The sequence below is a fragment of the Oreochromis aureus genome, linkage group 19, assembly GCF_013358895.1.
Source record: "Oreochromis aureus strain Israel breed Guangdong linkage group 19, ZZ_aureus, whole genome shotgun sequence".
Taxonomy (NCBI): domain Eukaryota; kingdom Metazoa; phylum Chordata; class Actinopteri; order Cichliformes; family Cichlidae; genus Oreochromis; species Oreochromis aureus.
Genome location: NC_052960.1, coordinates 2330921 through 2352424, shown reverse-complemented (window position 1 = coordinate 2352424; position 21504 = coordinate 2330921). Strand labels below are relative to the sequence as shown.

At 46.2% G+C, this 21504-nt stretch overlaps 1 protein-coding gene across 4 annotated transcripts in view; it reads left to right on the top strand.

Annotated features, from left to right (window-relative positions):
• The window catches only part of arhgef10 (Rho guanine nucleotide exchange factor (GEF) 10), a 41278-nt gene that overhangs the window by 17648 nt on the left and 2126 nt on the right, over window positions 1-21504 (top strand). For all 4 annotated transcript variants that reach the window (XM_039603424.1, XM_039603425.1, XM_031752964.2 and 1 more), the window contains 11 exons: window positions 50-234; window positions 3253-3368; window positions 4888-5015; window positions 6368-6468; window positions 6737-6858; window positions 8921-9007; window positions 9718-9944; window positions 10034-10191; window positions 12607-12749; window positions 13956-14130; window positions 21238-21360. In XM_039603424.1, coding sequence (XP_039459358.1) covers window positions 50-234; window positions 3253-3368; window positions 4888-5015; window positions 6368-6468; window positions 6737-6858; window positions 8921-9007; window positions 9718-9944; window positions 10034-10191; window positions 12607-12749; window positions 13956-14130; window positions 21238-21360 — 1565 coding nt within the window. The remainder of the gene's footprint in view (window positions 1-49; window positions 235-3252; window positions 3369-4887; window positions 5016-6367; window positions 6469-6736; window positions 6859-8920; window positions 9008-9717; window positions 9945-10033; window positions 10192-12606; window positions 12750-13955; window positions 14131-21237; window positions 21361-21504) is intronic.

Sequence of the window (21504 nt, the reverse complement as noted above, 5' to 3'; positions counted from 1 at the left end):
CTCGTAACAACATAACCCAAAGCGTCTTCATCGCTCGTTTCTTTTTCAGATTTCAGGATGGCAGTGGGAGTGGTAGCGGAAGCGTAACATTTGACCAGAAGTTCCTTCTGAAGTGGAGCGTGCCTCTGAGCTTCGTGGAGGTGCTTGAGTTCGGGTCCAGCGAAGACATGGCCGACACCGGCCGCTTCCCAGCTCCTCATTCGGGGGAGAAAGTGGTGATCAGCGCCAAGCCAAGTATGACGTAGTTTCACAGTCAGGGATTTTGAATCTGTCTGCTCGCCCGTCACCTTATTTGTGTCTCTGTTTGGCAGAAATCTAGTAACAGTCATTAGTTTAGTGGATTATAGAGCATCAGCAGCTGAGGGTTGGTGCTCTGACATGAGGAACTGCATCTGCTTCGACTTCCTTAGGCCGAGTTGAAAACTGCCACCGTTTCTTTAAAAAATCAGCGGAAATATTTATTTCCCAGCCAGCACATGTGTGTTTTTTCCCCTCTGCAGTCCTCGGCTTTGCTGGCTGCCGGTCGGGTGATTTCAGTCTTTCCAGTAGGTCCCCCGTCACAGACAGCTGCTCGGCCACTTTAAAAGGCCCAGATCAGACAAACAGCAGGCCTAAAAACAGCGTCGCATTCTGTGGTCGCAGCGCTGCACTTTTTATTTCAGGATTCGATCTGTGTTTAAATTTGCCGGGTGTCTGCTGCAGTGCTTTGATTACGTATTTTCCCTGGTTTGTCCAAAGTTTGAAGAATTCAAGCAGAGGTCAAAGGCTGGTTCCTTCAGCGGGCTGTAATTACTGCCGCTGATTACACACTGCACTCTGGAGCTCACTGACTCGCCACATCTCAAATACTTTATATAATAGTCAGACTTATCCTGCCAGTTGTCACACTGTCTCATTGATCTCTGATCCACACCTTTGTGCTGCCCACCAGCTACTTAAACACCTTCTTCTTTTCTCTACCTGATATTTATGTGCTTTTACTTTTTCCCTGAGTGTAAGCTGCATTCAGCGAGCGCTCCACTGCACTGTTTCACATCATCTGCATCCCATGGAGAGTCCAGCATGTTAACAGATGATGGAGCTGTTCTTGCAAACAGAATTAGATGTAATGGAAGTTGACGATAATGTTGAGATTATCTACATTAGTTAACATTAATACATCACAGTTTCCTCGCTGTGATGTAGTTATTTCCAGACTAACTTGATTTGTGCGTGTGTGTCTTAAAAGCTCCTGGACAACTGTGTGTGTGTGTGTGTGTGTGTGTGTGTGTGTGTGTGTGTGTGTGTGTGTGTGTGTGTGTGTGTGTGTGTGTGTGTGTGTGTGTGCATCATCCAGGAACTTTTAACGAGTGGAAACAATTGTTTTCTCAGCCCCGTGTGTGCAGCCAAAACTCCACTCGCTGACCAGCCTGCAGTGAAGGCAGCGCAGGGACTCTCCGGCTATGATGTCATTGTTTTCATGTCTCTCTGCTTAGTTCATCTCTTCCCTACGCTGCACTGCAACTAGACCACCGTGCACACTGGTCATCCAGAGTTATGTTTTCCTGCGGCTCTCTCATTTGTAGATATCGTGTTTGTTTTTAGGAAGCGTGTAATTGCTGGGGTGACTGTCCTGCTTCTGAAGATGCTCCTGGGCCGGTTTTGTTAGAAAAATCTGGGCAGTTGGCGCTCTCACAAAGAGCCATTCACAAAGTTGGACCCAGTTTGAAATGGGTTACACAGAGCCAGTCTAGTCTGTGGGAATGGTCGCTGCTGTGATGGGGTTATATTCTTGCCTGAGCCTTATTAGTTCTGCTAGTAAACACACGTAATAAACAGCAAGAAATGGTGCTGATGGTGTTTCTACATATTAATTTAGGTGGGAGGAAGTTAGCACAGAGACCAGTCATATGCAGGTTATGGGCCTTCTTAGCAATAACAATAAAAACAAAGACATTTAAATCATGTACAAATGTTAATGTTTCAATGATGAAGGTTTATTCCTGTCCCGACCTGCATTCAGCCTCCTGGGTCACAGTGTTTAAAGAGACACATGAGCCGTGCATGCAGCTGCCTTAGACGAGCCTGAACTACAAGAAGCAGTTTCTACTTTTAAGTTTTATCAGAATTTATTCAAACCTTTTGTTGTGTTTGCAGACAGAAAGACACCCACGCACAAACGCTACCAAAACCAGAAACACTCCAAGAGCAAATTCCTCATCTGATATCATTATTGTTTTAAGTAAATAAACATGTTAAATATATTTTGGGATCACTGCGATTGAATTGGAGGTCATGCAAACATCAGTGAAACCAAAAACCAATATAGTCTACAGGAGGCCTGGCAGTAGTGCTCACGCATGTGTAAAGATGGCTGTATTTGAACAGCCTCATGCAGGCAAACTCAGAGGCAAACGTTTCAGAGTAACTCTTACAGGGACCACCAACGAACTGGTCATGTACAAACAGGGGTAAGATTTCCCCCGAGCGCCCAGTCGTGAGGGAGCCGGGCCGGGTTACCATGGAGCTGCAGTCGGAGTCAGACTTTGTGACTATTGTACGAGAGGATGAAAGAAGAGAGAGGAATAACAGAAGCAAACAGAGCTGAAGGCATTCTGGATCTCCCAGAGTTGCAGTTTAACTCTTTGTTGGCTGCAGACCTTCACACACAGACTTAGCGAGTGTCCTCGTGCTCTCTGCTGCAAGTGCTGTTCTTCATGGCCGAACGCAGGCCTGGATCAGCTGACTGACGGAGAGCGATGGAGGCCGGTGCCCTGACAGACCTTTAATCCGGTCTGTGCTGCAGTGTTTTTTCCATAGATGCAGAACTGCAACAGCAGTTGCTCCTATCACATCACACAGGATTACTAGCTTCCACCAGGGGCAGACAGGAAGCTGGAAACCTGTTTCCGCCCACATAGAGCAGGTACAGGAGGGAGGAACAGAGAGGATGATTTACACTGACATGCATCAACAAACAGCATTAGGTGTGTGTCCCCTGAAAGCTCACGCTGGCTGGTGAGAATTACTGCCACGTCTGCAGAGCTGTCACCACTCCCTGTGGGAGGACAACATTTTTAACTGCTTATCTAATCAGCCTGACTTCGCTCATTCAGCTTCCTCTGAGCCATGCTGTCTGTCCGTTTGTAATACTTTGACTTGGGATTGTAGCCACTGCTGCTACTGCTACTTGCTACTGTATGAGCCATTATTACACTTTTATTACATTTGATTTGATGTGACTCAACCGCCTGAAAATGTGTTTCTGTGTAGATAAACTGTACATGGGCCCTGGTCAGCTGTACCAAGACCTGCAGAACCTAATCCATGATCTCAGCCTGGTCAACCAGATCTCCACCATGATTGGCAGCCTCAAGGGAAACTACCAGGTACTCCACTGCATGATACAGTTAATAATGTCTAAAATAGAGTCAGTCTGAGAAAAATCTGGGTCTCACAGGTGAAGTCCCGACATTTTAGGGAAAATCAAACTGAACATGAGTCTAAAACATGGGAGCTTTTTGGGATTTCCTGTCTATTAATAGTCTTGGAAGTTGACACACACTAATGTTCTTTTAATGGGCGTACCCAGGGACCTAAAGTCATATTCATTAATCCTCCCCTCACATGTCCACAAGGACCAGCCTGCTCTGTGTTTATATGATGTTGAAGCTGTGAAATGTACCTGTGTGGGCAGTTTGTCTGAGGATGAGGAGTCTCCTGGATCTTGATTTGCACTGTTCAAACCTGTCATATCGTGTAGCTGTGCATACACACAAGCCTGTCTGTGCTAGTGGGGTGTAAGCAGGTGTGTGTGTGTGTGTGTACTTGTTTAGACATCTTTGTCGGGACCAAAAATTGGAATGTTACTGTACTTGTGGGGACCAACAGTCCTTATGGGGACAAAATGCCCATCCCCATGAGTTTGAAGGCATTTTAGAGACTAGAAATGTGGTTTTAGTGTCAGGGTTACATTTGGGTTATGGTTAGGTTGAAGCTAAGGGTCAGGGATAGGCATTCATTTTTGATGGTTAGGGCAAGCGACTAGGGAAAGCGTTATGTCAATTAGATGTCCCCACAAGATATGAATACCCAACGTGTGTGTGTGTGTGGTGCTCATAGATCTGTCAGATGGAGAGAAGCTCTCAGAGACGTGTCAGAGAACTAGACGGGAGGTTTGGACACTGATGCAAAGGGAAAGGAGAGAAAGACGATGGTCTGATATTTGTGAGCACTGCTAAAAAACAAACTTGTAAATGATGAAACTTTTCCTAATTAGAAGTGTTTACCAAAACGCTTCTCGTGTCAAGTCTCGATGTCACTTCAGGGTTTTCCTGATTTTCCTGCTACTTCCTTTTCCAAGTAGAATCTTATTCTTGGCCTGTTTGTGCAGATGCTTAGTATGTGAGCTAATCTGTGCCGCTGTAATAATTTATGAGACATTAAGCCAGAGACAACATTTGTAGACGTGTCGATTCATCCAAAGCATTTTATTTAGCAAACTAATGATAATAACTTGGCCGCTGCAACAAGCGTCGAAAACTGGAAGTCTCCTCGAGCGCGTGTCGACGAGAATTAGAAAGTAGACGTGTCAAAAGTTGCATAAGTAATAGCTCTGTGTTAGATGCATTAGAGTGACAGCTGTTTCTGTTTTGGCTTCAGTCGATGCAGATAACAGTATTAGCAGCGGATTCTCTTAGGAATAGCTTTCATTTTAACTTGAATCACACTAATGGCTCTAAATAAATGATGTTATGATTTATTGATGATGTGATACTCTGAGGTGGATTCGTTTACCTCCATGGCCCATTGTTATTCCCATTCCTTCTCCCTCTTAAATCTTTTTCCATTCCTCTGCCTTTGTCTCTTGCTCTCTGTTTTTCCACTCTCCGTTATTCTTTTCTGCAGAATGTAAATCCCACCGTGGCCCAAGACTGGGTATCAGGACTCCAGAGGCTGATACTGAAGAAGGAGGAGGAGATCAGGGCAGCTGACCGGTGCAGGATCCAGCTCCAGCTGCCTGGCAAACAAGACAAGTTTGTGCTTTTCTCACATTTTTAGCTTCAGGCTTCAATGTCTCGATCCTTCTCACCCCCCAGGAGTTCATGTTTATCCCCCTTTACCCTGCTTTCCCCGTCTGCCCCCCCCCCCCCCCCCCATCTCTGGATGCATTTCGAGCCTGTTTGGATAAACAGGTTTCTGCACCAGCTCTAATCTGAGGCATGAATCACAGCAGTGGAAATGTGCACCAGTGCTGGCAGCCACAGTCTGCCCAGCTGCTGCTGAATACAAATGCTCGTGTCATACGTCTACACGCCGTGTTATAATCTGCACGTGGCCTCCCAAGGGTGCACCTTGTTTTGGCTTTTTCACATTCCCTGTGACCGTAACTGTTTTCTGGCTCGCCCTCTCGCTTTCTCCCGACTACATTTAGCCGGTGAGATTATCCATGGGTATGTTTGGAAAGGCAGCTGTAGCTCGCTAATCCCTCCCCTCGTCTCTCAGAAACACGTCTCAGCATCAGGCACTGACAGCAGTGAGCCCTCCACCCGCACACAGCAGGAACATATATAAATCTATAATGTGCACATGAGATCCTTACAGTGATAATTGGTATTGATTTCCACTGCGTTTCTCTCGGTCTGTCCTCGTGTCAGCGCTCAGTAATCAGACTCATTTGCAGATGTCATTCAAGCCTGACACGGGTCTTCTCCTGTGATGCATGTGGTGTTTAAGTGCAGTGCTTCTGCTCAGTCGACGGCTCTGTTTGCAGGAATATTCAAACATTAAAGTGCCGCTTAGAGAAATGTAAATGCTAATTTAGGCCCGGAGCTGCCGCGCTGCTGCCACGTGATCGAGGACAATCTCGTTAAAACATCTCTGAAGGTTTTTGGGCACAAATTGGATGTTATTTCTTATCTCTGTCTGCAGACCGACACTTTAAAATCTTCCTTTTTTTCATCGGCTGCTCCCTTTAGGGGTCGCCACAGAGGATCAACTTCCTCCATCTCACCCCGCCCCTGCCTCCTCTGTCACACCACCCCTCTGCATGTCCTCTTTCACTACATCCATCAACCTCCTCTGAGGTCTTCCTCTTTTCCTCCTGCCTGCAGCTCCATCTTCATCATCCCTGTCAAATATATCCAGCCTTCTCCCTCTGCACATGTCTGAACCAGCCCAGCCTCGCCGCTCTAACCTTGAGCCGTCCCTCTGATGGACTCAGCCTCCGTTTGTCAGTGCCAAACTCTGTATCACTGAAGCGTCTTTAACTTACGCTATAAAGCGCCCTGAGCCAACTGTTGTTGGGATTTGATGCTAAATAAATAAAACTGAGTTAATCGAGTAATAATTTTTTATTCATGTGTGTTTTGGTCGCCTCTCTTTGCAGGACGGGGAAGCCGACCTACTTCAGTGCAGTGTTCAATACTCTCAGCCCAGCCATCAAACAGTCATGGATCAGCAACTTGCAGATGGCGAAGCTGGCTCTTGGTACAGTACACCTGCAGCGCTGTCCTACTTTTTTTATTCTTTCTGTATTTATACATGATGATCATTCATTTTATTGATCGTCAGTATTAGATATGCAATGTTAAATCTGTTTTATAAACTGCTACAAAGTAGCTGATCAGATGTATTAGAGCGAGGAAGCTGTGTCACAGTTCCTTATGCTTACTGCGTGGTTCAGACCATTGAACTGTGCGTGTGTGTGTGTGTGTGTGTGTGTGTGTGTGTGTGTGTGTGTGTGTGTGTGTCTCAGAGGAGGACAATGTGCAGGGCTGGTTCTTTGCAGAGGATGATGGAAATCAAATGAAAAAGCAGAAACACCCCCTGCTGCTTCGACAGATGCCCGTGGTCATGTCCAAACTGCAGGAGTTTAAGGTGAGGTGTTTTCTTTCCACTTTGTTATCTGTGCAGCGACTCAGTGGATCAGTTGGTTCTAGCTGTGTTACGATAATGCCACATAACTGTCGCAGGTATAGTTCACAGGTACCACAGGCCACACTGAAGTATTACGGTGTTTCTTGCGGCGCTGGCTAAAATAATCTCACCTGACCGAATGGATTAGAGGTCGTTTTATTTTGGTCGTGTTAGATCACTGAGTGAAAAATAACACACTGCCTGTGATTGTGGTGTTCACTGATTTGCTGCTGGTGTGAAAAACAGCAGGTAATCTTTTCATTTATCTATAAATATGTGATATTACAGCAAGAGTAGAAAATTAAGCTGTATACGTTCATACTTTCTGACTTGGTCTTCAGTGTCAGGGGGTGTGGCTTAGTTTGGATGCAACAGCCAATAAGGTGGAAGAATCAATCAAAATATGAATTCACCTTTTTAATATTATTAAAACACTTTACGTGGTGTTGTGTGTCATTGATTGACCAGCTGGATCAATAATACTGTAAATACATGATTATCTGCTCCGTGCATGTTTGGAAACAGGCACATAAATCCCTCTGTGTGAGTCAACTTGAAAGATAGCTCAAAGATGTCATGACTGGTTTTTTCCCAGTGTGGTGGAACAACGCTGTGGTCGTCAGTTTGAAACACAGTTTTCCTGTTTTAAAGAATTCCTCTGCAGCGTCATCAGATTCCTTTAAACTTCTCACTACAATTCAGCTGCTCACAGCTAAGTTTAACGATACTTGACTTGTGAGGAATTTTTGTTGGGAAAAAGCAGAAATCTAATTCACCATTCACACACCGCGACGCCGTCACGTACGGCTGTGTGGGCAGGCAGGATTTGGACACAGATGCTGGACACGGGAGACAGGAAATAAACGCTGCTCTCAACAAAACACAACACAAAGGCTGGCCAGAAACAAGGAATCTGAAATCCAGGGACACGCACAGCGATGAGGGATGAGGGCAGACCGGAGACACCTGGGAGGACAGCTGAACCTCACCGAGAGAACGAATAAGGAAAGAGATTAAAGCTAAACCCAAAGCAGACAAAAGACAAACAAACAGGAAGTAACTGCCTCTGGGAAAAGAAATGCAGATTTGAGTACAGCAGGGTGGGAAAAATCTCAGGACGATACGAAGCTTTTTGAGTTCCGAGTTTTCTCGTATGTTGATGATTGTATCACATTTATGTTGTAGTTCACTTTGTTAGTCTTGAGTTTATTCTATAGTGTCTACGTTCTTCTGTTTAGCTCCTTGATTATTAGATTCCCTCTGTGTGTGTGTGTGTGTGTCTGTGTGTGTGTGTGTGTGTGTGTCTGTGTGTCTGTGTGTGTCTGTGTCTGTGTCTCTGTGTGTGTCTGTGTGTGTGTGTGTCTGTGTGTGTCTGTGTCTGTGTCTCTGTGTGTGTGTGTGTGTGTGTGTGTGTGTGTGTGTGTGTGTGTCTGTGTCTCTGTGTGTGTCTGTGTGTGTGTCTGTCTGTGTGTGTCTCTGTGTGTGTGTCTGTGTGTGTGTCTGTGTGTCTGTGTGTGTGTCTGTGTGTGTGTCTCTGTGTCTGTGTGTGTGTCTCGTGTGTGTGTGTGTGTCTCTGTGTTTGTGTCTCTGTGTGTCTGTGTCTGTGTGTGTTTGTGTCTCTGTGGTGTTCTTGTTTCCCTCCTTGTGTTTCTGTCATGTTCCACTGTTTCCTGCTTTATTGTGAAAGTCTCGTGTTTCCATGTTCGGTGTGTTTAGTTCTGCTTCCCCTGCAGCGTTAATCCGTGTCAGCTGTGTCCCTGTGTGTTCTCGCGTCCCTCGTTTATGTTAGCGTGGTTGTGTGTTTCTCCGTGTGTCCCAGTGTGTTTTTGTATTATTTTCCATTCAGCTAATAAAGCTGTGTTTTCAGTTACCACAGCTGATCACAAACACACTTTTTAATTTAACATGTCCTTACTCTTCAACACGTTCATGCTTGTTTTCAGGAGGACCTCGAGGAGACCGTGAAGTCATTTCTTTGTGGACAGGTCAGATAAACTCTGGTGTTTTTCCTGTTCTGTGGCAGGTGGAGTGTGCTGTTCACAACCCAGAGCCCCACATCAACACAGAGAGCACAGCAGACACCCCGGTGGTGGGACATGGATGTGTCTGGGTGAGACGCTTTTTTATGCACGATCCAGAAATGAAGTCATGAGTTAGCTTACCTAACCTACGACTGCACGCCAGGGTGGATGGAGGCTGAGCCATGGACTGAAACTTGAGTGCTGCAGCACAAAGTCACGTTAAGTGTGTCTCAGCATGTGTTGCCAAATGGTCTTCCAGCCTTCTTATCTCCAGCAGGTGACAGTTTTTAAGTTGAACCACGTCTCTGTGAGTGAGTCTGACTCTTAGGCCTGGCACAGAGCTTTTTCCACTATAATGCGTTAGCACAGCAGATGGTGGGTTTTTGCTGTGTGTGTCTTAAAACGTCTTCTTGAGAAAGACAATCTGGCTTTCAAAGTTATGACGTCAGTGCTGAAGTTTTCTCCCAAAAGCAAACAATGGCTCTCCTAACCATGATAATCACAGCGAACGCAGCCTTTTAAACGTGGACGAAGCCTTTGCTCTGGCAGATATATACACAGGCTGAGGTAATATTTAAACTGTTACTACAATAATCTGTAATAAAGACTTGTCGATTTGTTTTCTTCAGTAACGTTCAGACTGTCCTCAGTCGCATATTCTGCCGAACCACTGGGTGACTATTTTTAGTAAGCAGCTCTGCCAGAACTGGGCCAAATCATCTTCCTGCTAATAGCTTTGCACAGTTAAAGATGAAACAGATCATCTGTTAAACTGTACGGTCTCTTTATCTTGGTCCAGGTTGCGAGTTGCACCAACCAGATGGGACAGATTGCCATAGTGGCCATGCAGAACTCCAGCCCTAAGGTGACCGAGTGTTTCAACGTGGAGTCCCGGATTCTCTGCATGGCGTACGTCCCAGCTGAGCAACGCGAGGAGAACGGTGAAAACGTCCCTGACGATAACCTGGTGTCCGCGGCGAAGGCCAGCGATACCCCCAGCGTCTGCCTGGGCATGGAGGAGGGGAGGTGCAGACGCTAACAGAGTGAACTCACAAAGACGTGTCTCAGAATTCCATCGTGGAATATGATTATTCATATAATGTTGTCTTTTTCAGCATCATTGTGTACAAGAGCAGCCAGCGGTCTAAGAAGGTGCGTCTGCAGCATTTCTTCACCCCAGACAAGTCCACTGTCACCAGCCTGGTGTACAGGAAGCAGTGCCTGTACGCTGGGCTGGTCAGCGGCTCCGTGGCGATCTACTCCAGATCAACAGGTGTGTGCTTCACCAGTCCTGGGGCGGGACTTTTCAAATTGTGTAAAATTTTGTTCACTGATCCTCTTAAGTGGCTGTAATTGGATTTGGTGATGGCTGAATGTGACGTTTGGGTCTCAGGGTCTCCTCTGCTGTACCATTTGCTTGGTAGTCTTGGAGAAAGCAATCTGTTTCCAGCAGTGACCTATTTAACGTCTTCCCTCCCTGACGAGCAGCGGCACTGCGAGCTCTTCCCACAGCTTTGCACGTTCTCTCTTTTGTTCCGTCTCTTCTTGGCTTGCATAGCGGTGCAAACAGAGGGAGCCTGAGCTTCTTCCTAATTCTGTCTCTGTTTCTTTCACATCAGATGGAGAAAGATGAGTACAAATTTAGGCCCAATGGGGGGAGCAGTCCTTGTGCTTCTTGGCTGCCAAATGTACGTGTGGGTATCACTGTACTGAGGCGTGTTTTATTCACCTCTGTGACTCGTCGCTGCCCTGCATCGACCCAAACGACAGTAAACTCTTGCTGTTTTCTTGTGCTTGTGTGCACTGAGATGGAAGCAGTGATAGAAAGAATATGGATGATGGCCCGAGGACAGAAACACAGGAGGAAAGCTATTCTCGCTGCTCCCGCTGCCATGCTGCAGTTTCCCTGGAAGAAGCACTCGGCGTGTGTGTAACTGCTCAGGAATTTATTTTTTTTGACTCCTCATTAGACTTTGTTTTCATACGCAGCCTTTTCCCTTCGTTGTCCTCGTGTCAGTTACCAGGATGATGGCGCGCTGACCTTTGGTTTAACTGTTCCAGTTCAAGTAGCTGCCTGTTAGCGTTCATCGCCGCCCGTGTGTTAAAATGAATTCCCAGAAGCAGATCCAGGCCCTCAGAGTTTGATATGTATGATTTCTACCCATCAGCAGCTCTGTCACTGTCTCAGGAACATGATGCTCGATGCTAAAACGATGACTCACCCTGCATACATTGGTGGGGAAACTGTTCCCCGCACTCGTGTTGTAATGCCGCTCAAGTCCTTTGTCACGGTGACTGACTGCGCTTGTGCTGGATTAGCATTTAAATCAAACTTCCAGAGAAGCGCAGAGCTTATGAGTTTGTTATCTTTGATATAAACCTCAGAAAATCAAAGATTTTAAAAAGCAAACAGGTAAAATGTTCTTGTCTTTAAAGCTGTCAGCGCTGAGCTCCTGGAGCTGCACAGAAACTGTGCTGTGGATGCAGGGAGTCGGCCTGGTTCAGCCACAGTCACTTTGTGTGTGAGCGATGGAGGAAGGAGGCAGTGACTCAGCAAAGGTCATACGTCACAGACGGTCAGAACACCAAGTCAGTTCTGTGTGCCGCTGCCCTCCGTCACCCACTTTTTCCTGTCCACAGTGATATTTGTTAGAAGGCAGACGATCGGTTTGCTTCTGCAGCGTTCAGCGTTTGCTGGCGTACACTCACACGTACACTTTGTTGTAGCTGACATTAACATGAGGAAATGCTTCAGTTTAAGAAAGAAGAGATGTGGGCAGACGCACAGCAGAGAAGACTTACATAAGCCTGCAAGTTGGCACTGCTGTCTTTCCTTTTGCCTTTTTTCTCTCGTACGCTCACCTACACAGCGTGACTATTACAGTAATTTACGCCGAGCTGCTTCAGGAATATCACCTTATTTCCTGAGTCTTTCTGAGGCACCCTTACAGCCTCTGAAAGACCATCCCTCTCCCTTCAATAGCTGCCTTTGTGCTTCTGTTAAACAAACAATATCGGCGAGGCGGCCTCAGTCGCTTCCTGGCTTAGATTAGCCGAGGGAATGTGGAATCTGGACCCGTGGAGGCACTCTGGATTTGCGTTCACTCGGAGGCTTTTGCATCAAATACTCTCCGACATGTTTACGAGTTCAGTGCTTGGATTTTTTAGATGAAAGCAGAAGCGCTGCAGAAGTGTAAGCTGCTGATTTATGAAGCCACCGTGGGGGGTGTTTGATTGCAGCAGAGCTGGTGCTGTAGGTGCTCGGGCACATGTAGAACAGAGTGTGTAGGAGGTGTGTGTGGGACTCGGCGCAGCTCTGACTAATGCTCGCAGCCCATCTATATTCATAGTGAAGGATGGAGAAACCATCAATGGCCACTCTACCGGCAGGAGCAGTTATAGATGCAGATGACCTTCACAGATGACATTTATAAAGACAGACACACTATTATGGGATTGTTTATGGACTGTGCAGCCCATTCTTCTTAACCACTAAAAGAAGAATAGCTCTCGGTTTATGCTCCCTATGATAAATAAATAAATGTAGCTGCAGTGAATCTTTCACTTGTTGTGCAGTTTAACCGACTTGTTCAGATATTCCTCGGTGGATGTGTGTGTCCTGCGTTTGTGCGGAGCTTGTGTGGAGTGAGTTTAACTGACTGCTGCGCTGTTGCGTTGCTTCTCACAGATGGATTGTGGAACAGCGACAAGCCCAAATTACTGAAGCTGGGAGTGCTCCCTGTGAAGGCCATGCTGGCTGTGGAGGAGCACCTCTGGGCCTCGTCGGGTGGACAGGTCTTCATCATCAGCACCCACGCACACTCTGTAGAGGTATGTCGCCCAGGCTTCTGTTACAGTACGTAACACATGTCCATCAGAAACGGGCAGATAGACTCTGTGTGGAGTAAACAAAGCTTCCTGTCTGCGTCTCTGCCCCAGCCCGCCCGTGAACATCAGTGTACAGTCGAGTCGGTGTCTCTAGAAATTAAATAAGAAGTTAGTAGTAGCTGTGCCAGTCAGTAAGAAAAACCCTCCCTATCCGTATATCTAAATGTTTAATACTGTTCCCAGCACTTTTACCTCCCGAGTCCGGGAATATGAATGGTGCTCCGTGTGTGTCCCGGTCGGATTCAGGGAATGGAAGCGCCTGCTGCGGATCCAGGAATAGTAACTTTCCTCTGACATGCACTCACTCATAATCAGTTTAGCCTCATTAAGCTCATTATGTCGGCCCACCTGCCTGCATTGCTCTCTGCTCCTCACTGCACACTTACAGTTTGTCCACAGAGGTAACTAAAAGTCAGACGGAGCAGCCGAAGCTCCGAGCTTCTAAAACTTTAATCATCTGATAAATATAAGAGAAGTCTATCTGCATGTTTCCTCATTTCCACATTTATCTAAAACACTGAATGGACTCTCCTTAGCCAAATACGAGCCTGCCCACATGGTGAGATTATGTAATCCACGCTGGTGGAATGGGTCTAGTTTGTTGGTCTCTGTTCACAAAGACTATGCAAATATTTAAAACGATTTTTTTTCAGATCAATCACTGAAAGAAGGACCCAGAGTGAAGCAGAGGTGCATGAAACGTATTTGTTTGCGACTCAAAGCATTTAACGCCTTCCTGTGTCGAATCGTTCTCTGGTGCTGTTGTGCGTAGCGAGCCTTCATTTTGCACCTGAAGCATAATCAGACGCAGCCAGCTCTGCATGGGTGGGCTGCTGCAGCCTCAACAGTGTGAAGCAGACTTTCTGTGGGCTGAGTGCTGCTTTCTCCACTTCATAGTCACACAGCCAACATGTGACAGCCTGAAACATGCACTGTAAACAACAACAGCTTTGACCTGCTGAGACGTGTGAAATATATTATCATACAAAAGCTTCTTGGCCTTTACGTCATGTAGACCGTGCTTAACTGAAATTAGTTATGGCGTCACGTGACGAATCCACGCCTGATCTTCAGGTCTTCCCCTCAGTCTCAGTTCCAGTAAATTTGCAGTAGATAACGAGGAACTCGTGTCACCTTCCTCTCCTTCAGAGGCAGTTAGAGGCCCACCAGGACGAGGGCATGGTGGTGTCGCACATGGTGGTGGCCGGGGGGGGCATATGGATCGCCTTCAGCTCTGGTTCCACGCTGCGTCTCTTCCACACCGAAACCCTAGAGCACCTGCAGGACATCAACATCGCCACACCTGTCCACAGTATACTTCCAGGTAAGACATAATCTTCACTTTGAGACTGGCAAAGTGTTTCAAATACCCAGAGACTATTAAATATTACAGTGGAAGGTTTGAAATTTCACTTGTTTTATGCATATTTCGAGATATCTTGCATAACTTGAGGCTCGTGTTCCCCCGACATGAGCACGGATCAGCTTCAAACTGATTTTTAGATAATTTAAGTATTACATAAACTTAGACTTGAAAAGTTTAAGTTATTATTTGGGGTTTTATTGGTGACCACCAATAAAATCTAGCTGGGACCTTCCTCTTCCATCTGTTACTATCCAATGAAAACCTGAATAGCACATGTTGCATGCAGGTGGTTCTAATGTCAGAGGTCCAGCAGTTAATGCGCGACACTAACCTTCCTGCTTAAACTGCTGCTCTTCTTTTCTGTGCTTTCTTCTACGCAGTGACCCGTGAATGTTAGATTTTGTACTATACTCAGAGACTTGAAGAAGCTCCGCCTTGCCGCGTGGTCTGATTGTGATTCTCAGGCTCGCCACCTTTACCACTGTGAGAACCACTCCCCGTCTGTTCAGCATCACTCGGTAATGTGAGTTTGCCTCACAGACACTGCGGCGCTCTCAAACTGCCTGACAAAAACTCTGTTGATTTCTAATCTTGTGACCGTCCCGTCAGATATATTTGCTCCAACAGCAGCCGTGGCCTGCGATACACGCCCCGTCACCTCACATCACCGCGCTCGGTGCCTTCCACTTATTAGCAAACATCGCTGTAGGCAGCTTCTGTTTGTCACACTCTCCCTTTTTCCAAAAGCTCCTTAGTCTAAACAGGGAAACAGAGACCTCTCATTTTGCCTCTGCTCATGGTGCCGCATAAAAACACTTTGGACTTTGTCAAGTTGATTTTAAGGCAGCTTTGTGTGTCAAAAGGAAATCCAGGCCATATCTAAACCCTTTAAAAACAAATAAAGGATCATCCTCTTAATAACTCACACGATCGTGACATCACATTTAAATACAGCACATGGTGTATGTGGCTGAGCTACTGGTCGAGCCGGTCAGTGATGCCAAACTAAAGAGTTTGCTTTGACTCGCCCCACAACTCAAACCTACAGCTAAATCCTCAGTAATCGAAAACTTTGAACTTTAACATGTTCATGGCAAATAAAATCAGAGCCAGCTGCTTTGACAGAAACATGATGAAGTGAGTAAAACTTTGCATTAAGATGAAATGCATCTATGAGGGAGTGTCATGAATAGTGGGCACAGTTATTGTAAATAGAACCTTGGTTCCACCACAGCACTGCAGACTGAACCACTCCTTAACACGCTGTGAATCTGCAGCTTTATTCATGTAACTCAGTGTGATTACCATAAAACATAAAAAATGAAAACCTTGGTAGGTCCACAATATCTTAAGGTCATAAAAATAACAAAACAGCTTTATACACACAGTTTTGTGAATGCAGACATATGCAGCGTGTTCCAGGGAACAGAAAGCGCCCTCGGCACGCTGAGATCTAATCCTGGGTGCAGTTCAAAGACCTGCAGCTGATGGCCTGCGAGCTCTTAATGGCTCTAAATGAGCCATGCTTCATGCACAGTTTGTCCAGAGTTGAAAGCAGAGTTTTTATAGCAGAGCAAATATTTGTTCAGGCACTTTTATCAAAGAAAACAGGAGTTGCAGTTATTGTGCGTGTGTCACAGAAATGAATGAGTTTGCATCACTCCAACACACCTTTGAGTGAGTCTACAGTACGTATCGTTATCCACGAAGCTTTGTGACTGTGGCGAACGCTGTCGTTACCGTAGGTGACGTTCTGCTGCAGATGTGTTTGAGGCAGACGTTGCTGCTGAGCATGTCGAGGTCAGATCGAATCATCTCTGTGTGCCGCAGTCATCAGAGTGACCTGCTGCTTCGGCTCTTGTAATCTGCTGCGTTATATCAGCGTGACCCAAAAACACACAGCCTCAAAGGATGATGGGAGCTGTTGTTGTGGGCTGTGAAGTCGGGATTTATACGGTCCAATCAGAACAGTTTTCAGCCACTTTTTTCCCTCCTTGTCCTGAGTAACACCGACAGCCGTGGGCTGAAAGTTTGTGTTTTTAGAGATGTTGACAGTCAGGCTTCCTTTGAGAACTGCATGTTCCACCTTTTGTGTTGTTTTTGTGAATACACCTGTGTGCGTTTACTCCTCAGCTTCAGCATTGATGTGACTGATGTTAGACCGTGTGCATGTTTAGTCCTGGCACCTGATTTTTCCATCATGGCTAAAATGTTGTGATATTTCTCTGAACGGCATCCAACCTTGGAGTCTGCATGTTCTCCCCGGGTCCTCCGGCTTCCTCCCACAGTCCAAAGACATGCAGTTAGTGGGGTTCGGCTAATTGGAAACACTAAATTGCCCATAGGTGTGAATGCGGGAGTGAATGTGAGTGCAATTGGTTGTACACCCTGCGACAGACTGGCGACCTGTCCAGGGTGCACCCTGCCTCTCACCCCAAGACAGCTGGGATAGGCTCCAGCGACCCCGCGACCCTGAAAAGGATGGATGGCATCCAACCTTTTGGCATCAGGCTCTTCTTCCAGTCACGGCGTGTTTTGTGATTAGCAGATTATCATGCTGTGTTGTAGCCAAAGTGAGCACCTGAACACACACAGCAGGAGGCAGGTATACATACAAACGATGAACTTTATTTCTGAAATACCCAAAAGAAAAACAGAAACTCGTTGAACAAACTGCAGGAATGCAAGAAAACAGAACAACTGAGGTTGGCACGAAACCTCCACGAAGACAAATCGCGCACACAGACACAAATAACACAACAAGCCAATTGTCATGATCCTGAGTCTGCCGACTCAGCGTTTTGTGTTTCCTTATGCTTTTGTTTATTCTGAGTATATATCCTGTTATGATTTGCCATTTGTTAGGTTTCTGTTCTTTGCTTGCCCTGGTCCCACTTCTGTGTTCTGTCTGTCTATGGTGTCACACTGTCTGTTTGTTAGTCAGCCTGTTTAGTTCAGCGTCTTGTCTGGTTCCCTGTGTCTGAGTTTCCTGTTTTATTGTGAAGGTCTGTGTCTTATGTGAGTGTGCTCAGTTTACGTTTCCCCTGTCTCGTCAGCTGTGATTTCTCCCAGGTGTGTTCCCCTCCTGTCTCTCATCCCTTGATTACTGCCGTGTGTATATTAGCCCTGTGTTTCCTTTGTTCTCTGTCGCGTCGTTAACGTCTCCTGCCCTCTAGTTATCTGTGTGTTCCGTCTGCTAGCCTGCCTGCCTGCCTGCGTAGTTTATTTCTGTATTCTCAGTTTAGTTAAGTTCATGCACCTTTTTCTGCCCAGCAATAAAGCTGTGTGTTTTTGAGTTCACATCTACCTCTGAGTCCTGCATTTTGGGTCCTTTCCCCGTGCCTGCCTGCACACAGCCATGACACCAATCAAAGGAGGAGTAAAAACTGAGATGGAGAAAGTTGGTGAGTGACTGCTGTGAATGTTCTCCTGGAAACGTGCAGCTGTGACACCATCCACAGTTACTCACTGAAAACACTGAACTTACAAACCAAAGTGTACTGAAGGAAATCCCTAATCACAAGTAAAATTGTCAGATTGTCTGCTAGCAGAGTGCACACGGTCCTGAGTGAGAGCCCCCCCCTCACATCCAGTGGTAGGAGACAGAGTGCTCATTATCTAACACATGTAAATAATAAAAGCAGCCTGCTTCTGGACCTCAGCATCCATATTAGCTAATGGAAGCCATGAAACCACAGAGGAAGCTGGTTCTGGGACAGACGGCAGCACATAAACGCTTTCATCCTCTGGGCCTCGCCATTAAGAGCCGACTTCCTCTGATAACGACCCCGAGTCTCTGGACTGTCAGCGAGCATTCAAATCGAGCTCTGTGGGGTTGTGTGGTCTCGATGCCCTTTTAATAAAGCGGTCGCACGGAGGAGTTCACCTGTACTCCACTCTGTGTTTCGCGGCAGCATTTATCCCTGCAGGCTGCTGCTGGAGGACAGAGTGAAACCAAGAAATGTGCAGTTTCTGCACAAACTCTATTTGGAACTGTCAGCACGACGGTTTGGACAGAAGGAACTGCCTGCCGTCGATATTTTTAGACCGAGCGCTCGTTCAGCTGCAATTCTGTCCATCCGTTAGTGTTTATTTACCGAGTCGTCATAATGATATCAGCTTATCAGAAAGCAGGAAGTTCATTTTACTGTGAAAGGTCTTAATGCAATTTGGGCTTTTCTGCAGCACAGAACGTAGGAGTGGAGATGGAATCGGGGCGTTGTCTCCGGGTTGGCTGTCTCGATCAAAGGAGCAGTGTTGAAAGTAGGACTTGCTCTAGGTGGGGTTATTCTCCTCATGTTCAAGCATGTTGGAGCAATTCTGCTGAGTCCCATCTTTGAACAGGAGCTCCTTATCCAAGCAGTAAATGCACGTCTGGCTAATGCGCTGTAATTGCATCATCATTTTCCCTGTAACATATACTGTGGCTCGTGTTTATTAAAGAGATTTAAGGTAAGTAGTGGTAGTTTCCACACTGGGAAGCCTGCTCCTTTCTGTTTAGAGTCAGAGTCGAGTTTTATTCTGGATATTTTCATTTAAATGAGACAGATGAGACGAGACGCTGCCGGTAACCAGTAGATCTCACCGTGACACTTCCCAGCTGATGACTTGGTTTAAGACTGCTACTGGAACTTTATGTCCAGTGTTTAAATGTGCACATAAAGTTTCTCTATAAAACCGTCTGAATATTGCACAAAGCCAGGTTCAGAATCCAGAATTTTCCTGTCAGCAGCCGTAAAATTTCAATTTTTGCTGTTATTTTTATAAACAAAGCGTTCAGTGAACTCTGAATGATATATGTAAATGTTCCCTGTAGGATATCACAAGGATTCCCCAGCTCATCACTCACATGGAGGCAGTTATTAGTTATATTGCACGTTTTCTGAATTCTGTTTTTTCATTTTTCTCCATTACAGAAGCTCAAATCCTCAAAATCTACCCTGCATGAACAAAAACATGTTTTTGCCTGTCATGTCTCCCTGATCTGCTCGGGATTTATTTGATTAAACATGTGAGCGGGCAGCTTGGTGCAGAGCTGCACCTCTTAAGTAAACTGGAATGTGAGATTGTACAAAAGTGAAGGAAATATGGAAAAACCCAGAGAGCAGAGTGAAGAGTTAATGCTTTGTGAAAATGAGAGTAATATTTTTAGTAAACGCATCAGAGGGTGGTACTCCATCATGGAGCAGGCTGCACCGGGATGATGTCTCAGAGGATGGTGGCCGACTGGCTGCTGAGCTGAGGGACTAGCCTGCCTTTGTCTGCCGCTCTGTGACCTAAATAGGCAGCCATGCATGGCCTAATGGCAGGCAAACATCGGGGGGGGGGGCAGTAAATAACACCTTCAGTTCTTGTTTGTGCATCGGTGTTTTTTTGCACAAACTGGTGAATAAAGACGCACATTTCAGATGTGAAAGGACCGAGTGGACAGGAGAAAACTGTGCAGCTGAACATGAAACAGCTCCTGTTATAACTTGTCTTAATCTGTTCTTCTCTTTGGCAGGATGCTAGACTAACACTGAAATTAAGGGATTATTTGTGTTGATAAGCTGTAAATGATAACATGTGTGCGTCCTGCATTACCTTTGGCTAATGGTGTGTGACCATTTTCAAGCCTTTCTATCACCACGTCCTTTGAATGCCTCTGCCAATAGAGAGAAACTGTAATTATGTCTTCTCATTTAGCATCACCACAGGTCTAAAATGAATCTCTCTAGAGCTTTGGCTAACGATCACAAACCTACAGACTGATGACTGCAGGTATGAATCAGAAAGACCAAACCTGCCTTTAGCATTTCAGGGCGAGCGATAGAAGAAGTTGACGCTGCTGTTACTCACAATGTGCTGATCTGCGTTATTTCCAGGCTGAAAGGCTGATGCAGGGTGTTTTTGCAATGTTTGGGATTTACTCCGGCGTCCTGCTGCTGGTTGTCAAGACTAAGTGGCGATCAAAGAAGTGCTCTGGTGAAGGATGAAGGCCAAAGCCTGGTTGTGTTGCCGTTCACTCCGGGTTTATTTTAGTTCACCCTCTGGGTGGGGAACTCCAAATATTATGAAAGAAGGAAGTTGAGCAAGACCCCCAACCGGCAGTCTGCGTGCTTCTGCTAACTCCGGGCTCTCATTAGAAGCACATGTGGTAAGACGCAGGCCCAGTACCTGCCCGCATATCTGGCAGGATTCCGGGAAGTATGGCAGCGTGGAGCGTGCGCCTCATGCAAGGGGTCAGCTCTAGTGGGGGGGTCAGGCAGATAGACTGGCAGTAATTTTGGCTAAAGCCCGAGAGGATTACTTTGAGGGAGGAAATTCAAGTCAAGCTGTTGCAGCAGTAATGACTCACGACAGTCTCGCCGCCCACATAGCAGGACTGGAAGAGTGTTTTTACAAAAACCCCAGATCCTTATTACAGTCATAAAAACTATGATAAATATGTCTGACTGCACTCACGGCCGATTCCCAACAAGTGGAGATGTTCTGAGATGAGTTCCAGGTTCCACGTAATAAGTCACTTAACAAAGGCAGTGAGCACGGCTGAATTTATTGCTGCTGAAAGGTGCCGTTAACCGAACAATCCCAGCTTTTAGCCTGCAAAGTGGCTTCACAGCGAAGTCTGTGACCACAGGAAAAGGTCGGGTCAGATTGTTCTATTGTAACCGCCGTAAGTTTTCTGAATAGAGGCAGAGCTCCTTCTCTAATTACTGCATTATGCCTCACTCATTCTGTTACGTAACACTTTTGTGTTTGTTTGTTTGACTCAAAGCCGACTATAATAGTTCACTTACTCTGTTCAAATACTTGAAAAGAGCTGCTTTTATTTAGGCTCCTCTCTACGTTGCCCTGGAGACAAGTGAGCGTTGAACATGGTGGCTGCACAGATTTTGCCTCGTACCTCCCTCCCTGCTGTGCACCGCACTGTGGTTTGTTTTTTCCACAGCCTGACCCTTTGACTGTGTGGGAGGATGCGTTTGCTAAGCTGCGTCTCATTATAAACACCTGTCTGTGGCTTTACTCCAGAAAGCATTCATTCATTTAGGTGTGACTAAACTGATGTTTCTGCCTTTTCTGTAGGGAACCAGAGAGTGTCGGTGAGCAGTCTGCTGGTTTGTCATGGTCTGCTGCTGGTAGGGACCAACTTGGGAGTGACTGTAGCGCTCTCTGTCCCCAGACTGCAGGGCATCCCTAAAGTAACAGGTAACACTCTAACATCACTGCATGGTGGGTGTATGTGGGCAGCTGTTTGTACCTGTAGCACACACTGACTACAAAAGTTACATTATGCAGCTTTTGTGCCCATTTCTGCTGTGAGGCATTAAAGGTGGAGTATTAGACGTACAC